Raw genomic sequence first — 13,303 nt, 5'->3', positions numbered from 1 at the left:
ACCAAAGAGCGCTTGGAAGTGTCTGTATTCAAGTCCAACCCATCCAAATTCCTGCGCAAATGGCAGCCATACGTCACACAGTTTCACCCGGAATTCTCCTGGCCCACAATGGACACCTGAAGGATGACACAGTACAGTAACTCCCCACTTTGACGTTCCCTCTCCCCCTTCTCCCTCCTGGTATACACCCGTGACTTTCTAGCCTTATGTCGATTCCGCTTGCAAGTGCCCTTTTATCGTCTTACCCCCCACCCCCCCCCTATCTGGCTGACAAGTGTTCCTTAACCCCACAGGATGTGCCTTGAAGGTCCTTAACCTGGTCCTTCCTCCCTCACACCCCCCCCTTTCCCCCCCCTCTCCTTGCCCCTCCTCTCCCACATTTCCCAGTTACCCTCTCCTGCCTTCCCCACCCGACCCCCCCCCCTTTTTGTTTTCTCCTCCCCCCCAACCCCCCCCTTCCCTTATCCACCCTGAACCTGATCCTGGCCCCTAGGTGCTGCCACCCTGGTACAATTGGTCCGGCACCTTGGGCCCCTTTCCACAGTTTCACAGTTGTATGATTCTATGGTCATTGCTATGTAACATTGGTTTTTGTGGCTTATTCGAATACCTTGTTAATGTTTTAAAATTCAATAAATATTTCTTTTAAAAAAAAAAAAAAAAAAAAAAAGGAGCCTTTCCTCACAATTTTTGATGATAGAGTAGTGTTAAAAGGGTTTTTGCCAAAGCTAGCCACTTCCTTTCATAGATTACAGGATATTGTGCTACCAACCTTTTGTAATTCTCCAAAAAATGACAAAGAAAGGCATTTACATTTTTTGGATGTCAGAAGGGTTCTTCTCGCATTCCTAGAGGTTACCAAGACCATTAGGGATTCAAAAGCCTTATTTATTATTTTTTCTGAGACACACAAAGGTAATGGAGCCTCTATGACCACCATAGCCAGATGGATAAAGCAGGCAAATACTGAGGCCTACAGAGTTAGGAACGTTACTCCGCCCTTTGTCAACATGCATTCAACAAGAGCCTTGTCCGCGTCCTGGGCTGAAAGGGCTGGCGCCTCACCTAAACAAATATGTAAGGCAGCCACCTGGTCTAATTTTTCTACCCTTGTTAGACATTATCGCCTGGACCTCCTCTATTCCTAGGAGCAGGCGTTTGGTCGAAAAGGTGCTTCAGGCAGTAGTCCCTCCCTAGACTGGTAAGTTCTGGCTCATCGTCTCATGGACTGTCCTGGAAGATGACTTGAAAAAAGCTGAGTTAGACTTACCGGTAACTCCTTCTCTGAGAGTCTTCCAGAACAGCTGGATTCCCACCCGGTGATGTATTATGTATATGTTTTACAAGACCGTCCTACGGTTCTCGAGAAATACTGAAGGGGTAGGATTGGAGGACCGCCTTTTATCTGGTGGGTTTAACGTGTTTCCTGTTCTAGTAGGAGGAGCCTTAGGTCTCATGAGCTGTCCTGGAAGACTCTCAGAAAAGGAGTTACTGGTAAGTCTAACTCAGCTTTTCTGGACTTGAAGGGTTCCTAAATGGATAAAGCATGGGGAAATGTGCATATATTGCAGAGATGTAGTGCAATTTTATGAATTTTTTTGTCTTGACCTATGCTTTAAGCCTATGACAATAGATTTTTGTTTGCATTAGATGGGTTTGGCATTTCCATACAGGTCAATAAGAATGCAAAAACCTGCTTGAAGCAGGTGAAATGCATGTCAGAAAGAGGTCAACTGCAGGTCAGATCCACCAGTCAATGAATACATAAGGATCCCAGAGGAGTCTCGGTCAAATCACAGCCTATTGCTGGCAACGGCACTGTCCGAATCGCTGCGCAGCCGACTTTGCGGCACCTCACCGATTTCCAAAAGTAGTTTTGGTGACTTTGGGGGCGATTTTAATAGACATCTGTGCATAAGCCACGACAGATGTCTTTCAAATCGCCCCCCAAACTCGCAATGAAATGCGGGTTTGAAATCGTGCGAATTCAGCTGAACTCGCACAATTTCAAACCCGCCTCCAATGTGAGCGAGAGCTCATACAGCCACAAGCTCAAAGCCCGTGAACATATATGTAGGAGGTAACTACATGAATTAGTGAAGGCAGCCTTGTTCTGGTATACAGAAAGAGAGGGAAAATCTCCTCAATGGGGGCAAAGGCATTAAAGGAAAATAGAGCTTGTAAACCCATCCTATCTAAACTAGTTGCACGCTTTCTGCATTTATTTTCAGTCATGCTATACTCATTTATTTAGATTTGTATTATTATTTTTCTAATTCCTAATCCTTTTCCTGATCATTAATGTCCAGATATTAACCGAATAAATAAAGAAACTAAAGGTACATATTTTTAAACACATTTGTTCTAAGTTAATATAAGGTTGCCACAGCTTCTCAGTGTCTAATATCTGTTTACTCCTATATTATGCCCAGCTGGACAAGAAGTGAAATCCAGGATACTGGTGAGAAAATGGGCTTGACCGAGTTTGTCTATTGCTGGTTTCCAGAGCATCCTCTAACAGGACAGTTCTTTCTGTTTTTTGGTCATTTATTGTAGGTCATTAAGGCAGCAGAAGATAGTGCTCTACAGTACATGAACTTTATGAATGTCATATTTGCTGCTCAAAAACAGGTAATTCTACTTAGTGATTATAAGTCTCTAATTGTTTGGATAAAGCTGATTAAATGAATGCCTTCTTCCTTTTCCTTTAGAATATTCTCATTGATGCTTGTGTATTGGACACAGACTCGGGACTCTTGCAGCAGGTAGGGGAGTAATTCAAACGTGTCCTCTTTTTATGTGGTTAGAGCAGGTGTCACAGCTTTTCAGAGCAGACAGTGGGGCTGGGGCCTGTGACTACATGACAGAAGAACTTCATAACACTTTCGTCTTCTGTTCCTTGACATAATTTTGTCAGTCTGCTAATTGTCTGGCCCTTTGGAATTTCTTGTTCAAGCCTGAGGTCATTGTGTTACAACATACTTGTGGGCTACAGCAGGGGTCCCCAAACTCTTCAGCTCATCAACCCGTTCATGAAGTTTCAGATTGTTCATTAATAGTTAAATTATATAGCTCAATAAATACTACTTTAAAAAAGTGCTGCGAATAATTATAATATTCTTGAGAATACTGTTGACACTTCCTCTTGTTATCAGTGGATGCCATTATGGGTACATATTGAATTTTTAGGAAATTCACTGCAGTCAGTTCTTCGGCACCACCCCTGTGACTATGGGTGTACTTACTGGCTCTCTGAAAGAGTTTGAGGTGGGGTAGTATGCTCAGTACTGGAAGTGGACAGGAATGCTAAAGTGTCAAACATTTCCCTCGCCACTCCAGGCAAAACAATCACATCTTAGGCGCTGGCTCAGCTTGTCTCCACTGAAGCAATCAATTTTACCAGCAACAGGAAAGCCACACAGAAAGATGCAAAATGATATTCTTTATTAAAATAGCCATCAGGAACAGGTTCAATTCTGAGTTAAAATTATAAAAACAGGTTTAGTACTGCCAGTGACACACCTCCATCCCTAAATTTACATGCAAAGAAAAAAGGATATAGCCCTGTGACTTTAAATGAGGTGTACACAAATGGTCAATTGTAATGGGGTAGATATAGTAGCAAATGTATTTAAGTATAAAAAACATGAACAAATGTGCAAATGTATGTGTCAATACAGACATAATTACAGTACATGATAAAGGACATGATGGTTTGTATACATGCTTGCGGATAGTAGTAATAACATTCAAGCGCATAGTAGTAATAACATTCAATGGTGAACTGGATGGATCTTTCTAACTCGACGCGTTTCGTGAGTCAGTCGCTCACTCTTCAGGAGTAGATGCGTACAAGTATATTTAAAAAATACATAAAAAATACATACTATCAGTTTTTAATTATATGAAAAATAATGACCAATAAAGAATGGAAACTTGTGGAGAGCCCTATGTAGGGAAAAAACATACTTACAAATTGGCTGATCCAGTGTACAAGAGGACAAAGCAAACATCTGACCCGGGAGCTGAAGGAAGCGGGCCAAACACGCTGTAACAGGTCATACATGAGGGGCAGGTGTAACTGATGTGTGAATAAGGGTAACCCTTGACAAACCATATCCCTTGCTGGAACAAAATATATAATGTATAATTCATGTAGAGTAGAAAGGACTGCATCACATAGTAGTGATAGCAGCAAGTAAAATGTATCCATATATATGTATATAATGTTGCAGTATAGCAAAGAAAAAATGGGAAGACAAGGGGAAGATCAAGCCCACATGTGAGAGAGAGTAAAAAGTAAAAAAAAAAAAAATAGTGCAGCCCAGTAGATGTAGGAGAAAGGAAACTGTAAAAAAAAGTGACTGAATTATAAAGGAGGAAGAAAAAATATATACCGTATGTGGAAATAGTGAGTTAATAGGGAATCACAATAAAATCTGAGTTAGACACAGCACTTGCACAAAGAAAGAGATTTGCCTAAAGCAAAATTTGTCAGAATAGAACCTGTCCCTTCTGGCTATTATAATAAAGAAAGACTATTATTTTGCATTTCATGTGCAGCATTCCTGTGCCATAATAGTACATGTATGTATATCCTTTCTGCAAGTCGCAGGGTGGGAGATCACAGACATACCCAAGGGCACTCTCGCTGTTGGCTGACTATCCAAACCTGGTAACCCTCTCCGCTAGCCACCTCACCTTCAGGACTAGCGACTATAATTGAGCTCTACAGAGACCTCTAAAGATATTAGTTGACTCCAGTCAACCTTATATCTATAAGGAATCATCTATTGACCTCCAGAGAATTACTTTGCCTTCTTTTGACCCCCCACACATTTTATTCACACCTTGGATAGTCCTGTCGACTCTTGGGGGTTAATATTGACCACTTTGAGGAACACTTGGCTAGTGTAAGAACTAAAAACGTAAGATATTTGTGCAGTCTTCTAACATTCACTAACCTAATCTGAAGTGACCAGAATTTCTCTTTACAGCTAACTTTTTAACAGTAAGATGATTTTGATGCAAAATGAGCCACTCAGCTTGTTGCTAGCGCTATTTTTCAAAATCATCTTTTATTAACCTCTTAGAAATTTCTGTTCCAAAGCACTTGTTATTACTTTTCTTATTCCCCATACCTTACCTATAACAAGCAGCCTTTTGTTGCATAGGACATATACATAATATATATTTATAATTGCCTTTGGCGTAACCATAACAGTTTTACTATGACTGGTGATTAAAATGTCATAAGCACATATGAGTCTGTTGGTCATTAATCGTAGATAGAGTATAAGATTCTTTGGAGACAAGGACTGAGGTGAGTGGTTCAGCATTTTCGATGTTGGGAGATATATTTGCTCTATATGAGGATAAAATTCTCACAGCCCATTTTGACTGAGAAATTCTGAATGTTTGCATGTTGTTTTACATATTCACAGGCTTGTGACATAACGGGGGGAATATATCTGAAGATACCGCAAGTTAACTCACTGTTGCAGTACCTGTTGGTAAGATGTGTATATATTTAAAATGTAGCCCATTGCTTACAACTGGCTGTTGCAGATAGTAGATATTTTTTTTATTCAGAATGTTTTTTTTTTAATTTTTGCTGTTCTTTACATAAACATTGTATTCTCTGTGGAACAGTGGGTTTTCCTTCCAGATCCAGATCAAAGGACTCAGCTAAACCTGCCCCCTCCAGTTCATGTGGATTACCGTGCAGCATGTTTCTGCCATCGGAACCTGATTGAAATTGGCTATGTTTGTTCTGTCTGTTTATCTAGTGAGTATGGCTTGTCAACCAACATAGCTATTAACACCCTTGCAATCAATTTTTTACACTTTATTGCTTATTATTCATTTACTGTAATACCTTTTGTGAGTAGGCATGGTTTAAAATAATGGAAGGAACAAGGAGAAAAACTCTCTGTGGGACTTTAAGGGCTCTGGTGTAGTGACATCTATAGACAGTCTCAAATTGCTAAAAAAAATACATTTTATTTTACACAAAAATAGTAATAGCACATCCAAAATATTGCATAATGAAACCATGGTTGTGACAGTGAAAGTACATACAATGCAATGTCCCAAGGGACAATAATCACATAAAACCCAACCCCTTGAGATGGGGGGGGGGGGGGGGGGTTGGTAAGGCCCGACGCTTTTAAAATATCAGGAGGATAATTCAATCATCTTCAGGGGCACAGGTGATTATAACATATTCTGTGAGTATACATATAAGACAATAAGTACAATAGCACTTTATACATGGTTTTTAGTAACAATTATAGTGGATCAATCAAATAAAGACTGACCTCATACACTGTATGCAGGGAACACACAACCGAAGATAAAAATGATGATCTAGTGGATCTTGTTGCATGTCCCCCAAGGGGGAAGCCAAGAAAGCACCCACCACCATAGGCCAGGGGTCAACCGGAGTCCGACACACAAGGTCGGCCAATATGCAGACCAGAGAAGCAAGATCACTGGAACAGATCCTGCATCATAGAAGCCTGCGAGGAGTCAATACATATATGGATTTAATGTATAGAGCCTGAGAATATGCTACAATGAAGAGTATATACTAGATATAAAATACAATTGATGAAATATAATTAGGTTTTTAAGTTTTTTAGGACTCAGTAACTCCTAAATGGGAGAAGAAAGATATAGCAATCCCATTTGTGTGCCGCTAACCTAGAAAGGGAATATGCGGCACCCAATTTAGAAATCTAGAACCCATAGGCTTTATATAATACATTTTAGCAATATGGAGGGGATATCAGGTTGTAGGCATATATTAATACTCCAAATAGCGCAATTGCGACACAAGGGAGTGAGGCTGGTAGTTAATCCTCAATGCAGTAACAGCCATAAAAGGGAGTGAGTGCAGGCTCAATCTAACCAGCAAAACCCCCCATGAAAGACAAGCAATCCATTATATTCTTACCATTTCACTTGTGATATGTCAGATCAACTCCTGGGCTCAGAAGGGATATGCCTGCCCCAGGAGGAAACAATCTCTTAATAAAGGAAAAAGTAGGTGGTTGGGGTTTCAGGATGCAGCTCTGATTGGATCCTGGGAGACCTGCACCTGGGAATAGAACCTGCTATATGCTCTGTTGTCAGGACATAAGGTGTGGAGAACCGTTACCACAGCAACGAGACGAGATGCCGGAAGTAAGCGTGAAAGGCTGGGAGGGGCGTGGCACAAGCCATCACCCACAGGTCCATTGGATAGGCCGACCCTCTGGGCGTGCAGCGCAGAAAACCGCTACCACGGCAACCCGCCGTAATGCCGCAAGTCAAACCTGGGGAGCTGGAGGGGGCGTGGCAACTGACGTCACCACGTCAACAGAAACACCGCCGTAGAGGCCGGCAGATGGGAAAGGACGGCTAGGGGAGCCTCATAGGCTTCTATGATGCAGGATCAATAGGGTTTAGGTCTGGAGACATGCTTGGCCAGTCCATCACCTTTACCCTTAGCTTCTTTAGCAAGACAGTAGATGTGTGTTTGGGGTTCTTATCATGTTGGAATACTGCCCTGCGGTCCAGTCTCAGAAGGGAAGGGGATCATGCTCTGCTTCAGTATGTCACAGTACATGTTGACATTCATGGTTCCCTCAATGAACTGTAGCTCCCCAGTGCCAGCAGCACTAATGCAGCCCCAGACCATGATACTTCCACCACCATGCTTGACTGTAGGCAAGACACACTTGTCTTTGTACTCCTCACCTTGTTGCTGCCACACATGCTTGACACCATCTGAACCAAATAAGTTTATCTTGATTTTATCAGACCACAGGACATGGTTCCAGTAATCCAAGTCCTTAGTCTGCTTGTCTTCAGCAAACTGTTTGCGGGCTTTCTTGTGCATCATCTTTAGAAGAGGCTTCCTTCAGGGACGACGGTCATGCAGACCAATTTGATGCAGGGTTGCGGCATATGGTCGGAGCACTGACAGGCTGACCCCCCCACCCCTTCAAACTCTGCAGCAATGCTGGCAGTACTCATACGTCTATTTCCCAAAGGCAACCTCTGGATATGATGCTAAGCACCTGCACTCAACTTCTTTGAGTGAGGGCATGTTTAGGGATGGAATTAGGGGCAGGGTAGAGGTTGGGTGGGGCAACTGGTGGCGTGTAACCCTTAAAGCCTGGCTAGTAGCTAAGGACTTGAAATTGTGAGCCCTGTGTATATGCGTGTGTGTGTGTGTATATATATATATATATATGTCCATATACACTGAATAAAACTATAAACGCAGAACTTTTGTTTTTGCCCTCGTTTTTCATGAGCTGAACTCAAAGATCTATGACTTTTCTATGTACACAAATGGCCTATTTCTCTCAAATATTGTTCACAAATCTGTCTAAATCTGTGTTAGAGAGCACTTCCCCTTTTTCGAGATAATCCATCCACCTCACAGGTGTGGCACATCAAGATGCCGATTAGACATCATGATTATTGCACAGGTGTGCCTTAGGCTGGCCACAATAAAAGGCCACTCTAAAATGTGCAGTTTTATCACACATCACAATGCCACAGATGTCGCAAGTTTTGAGGGAGCGTGCAATTGGCATGCTGACTGCAGGAATGTCCACCAGAGCTGTTGCCCGTGAATTGAATGTTAATTTCTCTACCATAAGCCGCCTGCAAAAGCATTTCAGAATTTGGCAGTACATCCAATCGGCCTCACAACCGCAGACCACGTGTAACCACACCAGCCCAGGATCTCCACATCCAGCATCTTCACCATCAAGATCGTCTGAGACCAGCTCCTGGACAGCTGCTGCAACAATCGGTTTGCATAACCAAAGAATCTCTGCACAAACTGTCAGAAACCATCTCAAGAAAGTTCCTCTGCATGCTCGTCGTCCTCTTTGGGGTCTCGACCTGACTGCAGTTTGTCGTCGTAGCCGACTTGAGTGAGCAAATGCTCACATATGATGGCGTCTGGCACTTTGGAGAGGTGTTCTCTTCACTGATGAATCCCGGTTTTCACTGTACAGGGCAGATGGCAGACAGCGTGTATGGCGTCTTGTGGGTGAGCGGTTTGCTGATTTCAACATTGTGGATAAAGTGGCCCATGGTGGCAGTGAGGATATTGTATGGGCAGGCGTATGTTATGGACAATGAACACAGGTGCATTTTATTGATGGCATTTTGTATGCACAGAGATACTGTGACGAGATCCTGAGACCCATTGTTGTGCCTTTCATCCATGATTATCACCTCATGTTGCAGAATGATAATGCACGGCCCCATGTTGCAAGGATCTGTACACAATTCCTGGAAGCTGAAAACATCCCAGTTCTTGCATGGCCAGGATACTTACTGGACATGTCATCCATTGAGCATTTTTGGGATGCTCTGGATCGGCGTATACGACAGCGCTTTCCAGGTCCTGCCAATATCCAGCAATACGCACAGTCATTGAAGAGGTGTGGACCAACATTCCACAGGCCAGAATCGACAAACTGATTGACTCTATGCAAAGGAGATGTGTTGCACTGTGTGAGGTAAATGGTGGTCACACCAGATACTGACTAATTTTCGGACCCCCCCCCCCCCCTGCAATACAATAAAATGGCACATTTTAGAGTGTCCTTTATTGTGGCCAGCCTATGCAATAAACATGCTGTCTAATGAGCATCTTGCTATGCCACACCTGGGAGGTAGGTGGATTATCTCAGCAAAGGAGAAGTGCTCACTAACACAGATTTAGCCAGATTTTTGAACAATATTTGAGAAAAGCCTTTTGTGTACATAAAAAAAGTTTTAGATCTTTGAGTTCAGCTCAATAAAATGGGGGCAAAAACAAGTGTTGCGTTCAGTGTATATTTGGACCCTGGCACAATTTTCAGAATAAAATTAAAAGGAAACAATGGATTTGAAGTGCAGACTTTCAGCTTTAATTCAAGGAGTTGAACATAAATATCAAGTACAAATAGTAGGAACTGCAACCATTTTTATACACAGTCCACCCATTTTCAGGGGCTCAAATGTAATTGGACAAATTAATATAATCATGGATAAAATGTCAATTTTTAATATTTTGTTGAGAATCTTTTACTGGCAATGATTGCCTAAAGTCTGGACCCCATGGACATTACCAAAGACTGACTTTCCTCTTTTTGATGCTTTACCAGGCTCTAACTGCAGCTGTCTTCAGTTTTTCTTTGTGGGTCTTTCTGCCTTTAGTTTTGCTTTCAGCAAGTTAAATACATGCTCAGTTGGGTTGAGAACAGGTGATTGACTCGGCCATTGCAGAATATTACACTTCTTTTCCTTAAAAAGCTCCTGGGTTGATTTTGCAGTATGTTTTGGATCTTTGTCCATCTTTACTGTGCAGCGCCATCCAATCAACTTTTATGCATTTGGTTAAATCTGGGTTGACAGTATATCTCTAAACACTCCAGAATTCATCCGTCTGCTTCTGTCTTCTGTCACATCATCACTAAACGCCAATGACCCAGTGCCACTGGAAGCCATGCATGCCCATGCCATCACACAGCATCCCCCATGTTTTACAGAGGACATTGTGTACTTTGGATCATGCGCTGTTCCAAGCCTTCTCCACACTTTTCGCTTCCCATCATTCTGGTACACATAATTCTTAGTTTCATCCATCCAAAGAATGCTTTTCCAGAACTGGTCTGGGTTTTTTAGATGTTTTTTGGCAAAGTCTAATCTGGCTTTTCTGTTCTTTTAGGTTTATGAATGGCTTGCACCTTGTGGTGAACCTTCTGTATTTGCTCTAGTGAAGTCTTCTCTTGATTGTAGATATTGACAATGATACGCCCACGTCCTGGAGAGTGTCCTTCACTTGTCTGGATGTTGTGAATGGGTTTTTCTTTACCATAGAGAGGATCCTGCGATCATCCACCACTGTTGTCCTCCGTGGATGTCCAGGCCTTTTTATGTCACTGAGTTCACCAGTGCATTTTTCTTTCCTCAGAATGTACCAAACTGTTGATTAGGCCAATTTTATTGTTGCTGCTATCTCTCTGATGGATTTGTTTAGTTTTTGAAGCCTTACAACGGCCTGTTTCACTTGCACGGACAGCTCCTTTGAACGCATGATGTAGGTTCACAGCAAAAGATTCCAAATGCAAATACCACACTTAGAATCAACTCCAGACCTTTTACTCAAATGATGAAGAAATAATGGAGTAGCTCACACCTGGCCATGAAACCGCTTTTGATTCAATTTTCCGATTACTTTTGGTCCCTCGAAAAAGGAGGAATGGCTATTCTTAAGACCTGTAATTCCTAAACCCTTCCTCTGATTTGGAAGGACCAAATTAAACATACCCTCAAATTAAACCTGAGAGTGTGCACTTTCAGCTCATACCCATTATATAACTATAGCTTGAATATGTTTTAGTAAATATCTGAAAAAATACTATAATTGTGCCTGTGTCCAAATATATATGGACCTAACTTTTGTGTGTGTGTGTATATGTATATATATATATATATATAATATTATGCATTGATGATTATTGTATTTACCCTCATGAAACACCCTGGTCAAAATGAAAAATTAAATCTTGAGATGCTTATGTTACTTGAAAACTATTAACATCCGATATGTTGCTTGCATTTACAGTATCTTTTTCCTACTTATCAGGTTTCAGAACTTGAACTTATGTTTACTGCTTTTTTAAAATGCACTATTAAACATATGGCTGACTGTAGATAAAGTTGATGTAGAGAACTTTTATGCATCCATCTTATAATCCACTGTTGAACATTTTCCAGTGACCACAGTCTTTATTGTTTCTTTTTAGTATTTTGCAACTTTAGTCCAATCTGTACCACATGCGAGTAAGTATTACTTACGTCTACCCATATATAAAGTATATCAAAATGAACAATTTCTGGTCTCTTACACTAATAAATTTCTCTCTGAACAGGACAGCATTTAAGATCTCTTTACCTCCTGTTATGAAGGCAAAAAAGAAGAAATTAAAACCTATGTTTTAGAGGCAGGAACAGCTACTATACAGATGACCTGCAAGGTTTTACACAGACTTCTCAGTGATCATCAATAATTAACACCATATCATAAATTAGAAGAAAAGCATCATACAGCTGACAGGCTTTCATTCCAGTGACAGAAGGACAACGTGGCAACTGAAAATCTGCAATGGGAGGTGCACATGCATTATGTGATATTTTTGCCATTCACAAGAAAATCTTGTTTGTTGCCATAGCAACTATCCACAATCTGCAATTTTTCATTTTATCTGCATTAAAGTATTACAACTTGAATTTGTTTGGCTGCTTTTGGCAGTACAGACAATTTTTTAATAGACGAGATCCTGAGAAATAACACTTCTGAGAGACTGACAACACTCGTACCATAAATAGCAGAAAGGACTTCTGCCTATATATGAAAATAATTAACTAACTGAAAAATATTGCTCTTGATACTTTTATTTACTGCAGCTATTTATATGTATATGTTTTGTAAAAATAAAAACCAGATATTAATGTAAGTCTAGTAAGTACAGCTGTTATTTTCTTAAAATGTTTTGTTGTGAAATAGTTAACACTACAAAATAGCAGTTATTCAGAGGTTTTAAATACATAAGGAATACAATTAAATGGATCTCTTGAACCACAAACTCTCAACAAGCAAATTACAGTCCCTAGGTTTGATATAAATCAACATTACCTCTTCATCAGATTACATATCTGTTTTAGGTCCATTGTAAATTTTTTCACATTTAGAACATAGGGTTCATTCAGAACAGGGATCAGCCACTAGGGGTGTAATATGTCCTGTTCTATTTAGGTTCTTCGTAAGTGAAAAAAAACGGAATGGTTGGTGGGTAAGGTATGTCTTTTTGGTAATGACACAAAGGTGTTCATTATGGTTATTATTCCTGTATTTGTCTGTAACCTGGAACATGATTTGGCATTGCTGGAAGTTTGGTTAATCAGTGGAAACTGCAGTTCAACATTTTTAAATGCAAAATAATGCACTTGGGGAAAGATAATTCCTTAATAGAGTACAATATTGGAGTTACATTGTTGACCAGAACTACAGATGAAAAATATTTGGGGGGTACTTATTTCACATATTGCAGAATAAGCAAACAGTGTGTGGCCTGGCTGTGAGAAAGGGGACTAGAATTTTGGAATGCATCATTAGAAGGATCACCAGTAGGAAGAAGGAGGTACTGATTCCATTATATAGATCTTTATTCATTACTGGAGGGGGATCACCACCAGGAGAAAGGAGGTCCTGATTTCCCTGTACAGATCTTTAAGTTAGACTTCA

The 13,303-nt window shown here is 40.8% G+C and overlaps 1 protein-coding gene across 1 annotated transcript in view; it reads left to right on the top strand.

Annotated features, from left to right (window-relative positions):
- The window catches only part of GTF2H3 (general transcription factor IIH subunit 3), a 37,839-nt gene extending 25,629 nt beyond the window's left edge, over window positions 1-12,210 (top strand). The window contains exons 6-13 of the mRNA XM_082251589.1: window positions 2,310-2,339; window positions 2,433-2,461; window positions 2,557-2,631; window positions 2,712-2,765; window positions 5,445-5,513; window positions 5,653-5,788; window positions 11,805-11,841; window positions 11,931-12,210. Of these exons, the coding sequence (XP_082107715.1) occupies window positions 2,310-2,339; window positions 2,433-2,461; window positions 2,557-2,631; window positions 2,712-2,765; window positions 5,445-5,513; window positions 5,653-5,788; window positions 11,805-11,841; window positions 11,931-12,000 (500 nt within the window). The 3' untranslated portion in view covers window positions 12,001-12,210. The remainder of the gene's footprint in view (window positions 1-2,309; window positions 2,340-2,432; window positions 2,462-2,556; window positions 2,632-2,711; window positions 2,766-5,444; window positions 5,514-5,652; window positions 5,789-11,804; window positions 11,842-11,930) is intronic.
- The last annotated feature ends 1,093 nt before the right edge of the window (window positions 12,211-13,303 follow it).

This window comes from Pelophylax lessonae (genome assembly GCF_965119305.1).
Source record: "Pelophylax lessonae genome assembly, chromosome: 1".
In the NCBI taxonomy this organism is placed as follows: Eukaryota; Metazoa; Chordata; class Amphibia; order Anura; family Ranidae; genus Pelophylax; species Pelophylax lessonae.
This window is presented reverse-complemented; position numbering and strand designations above follow the sequence as displayed.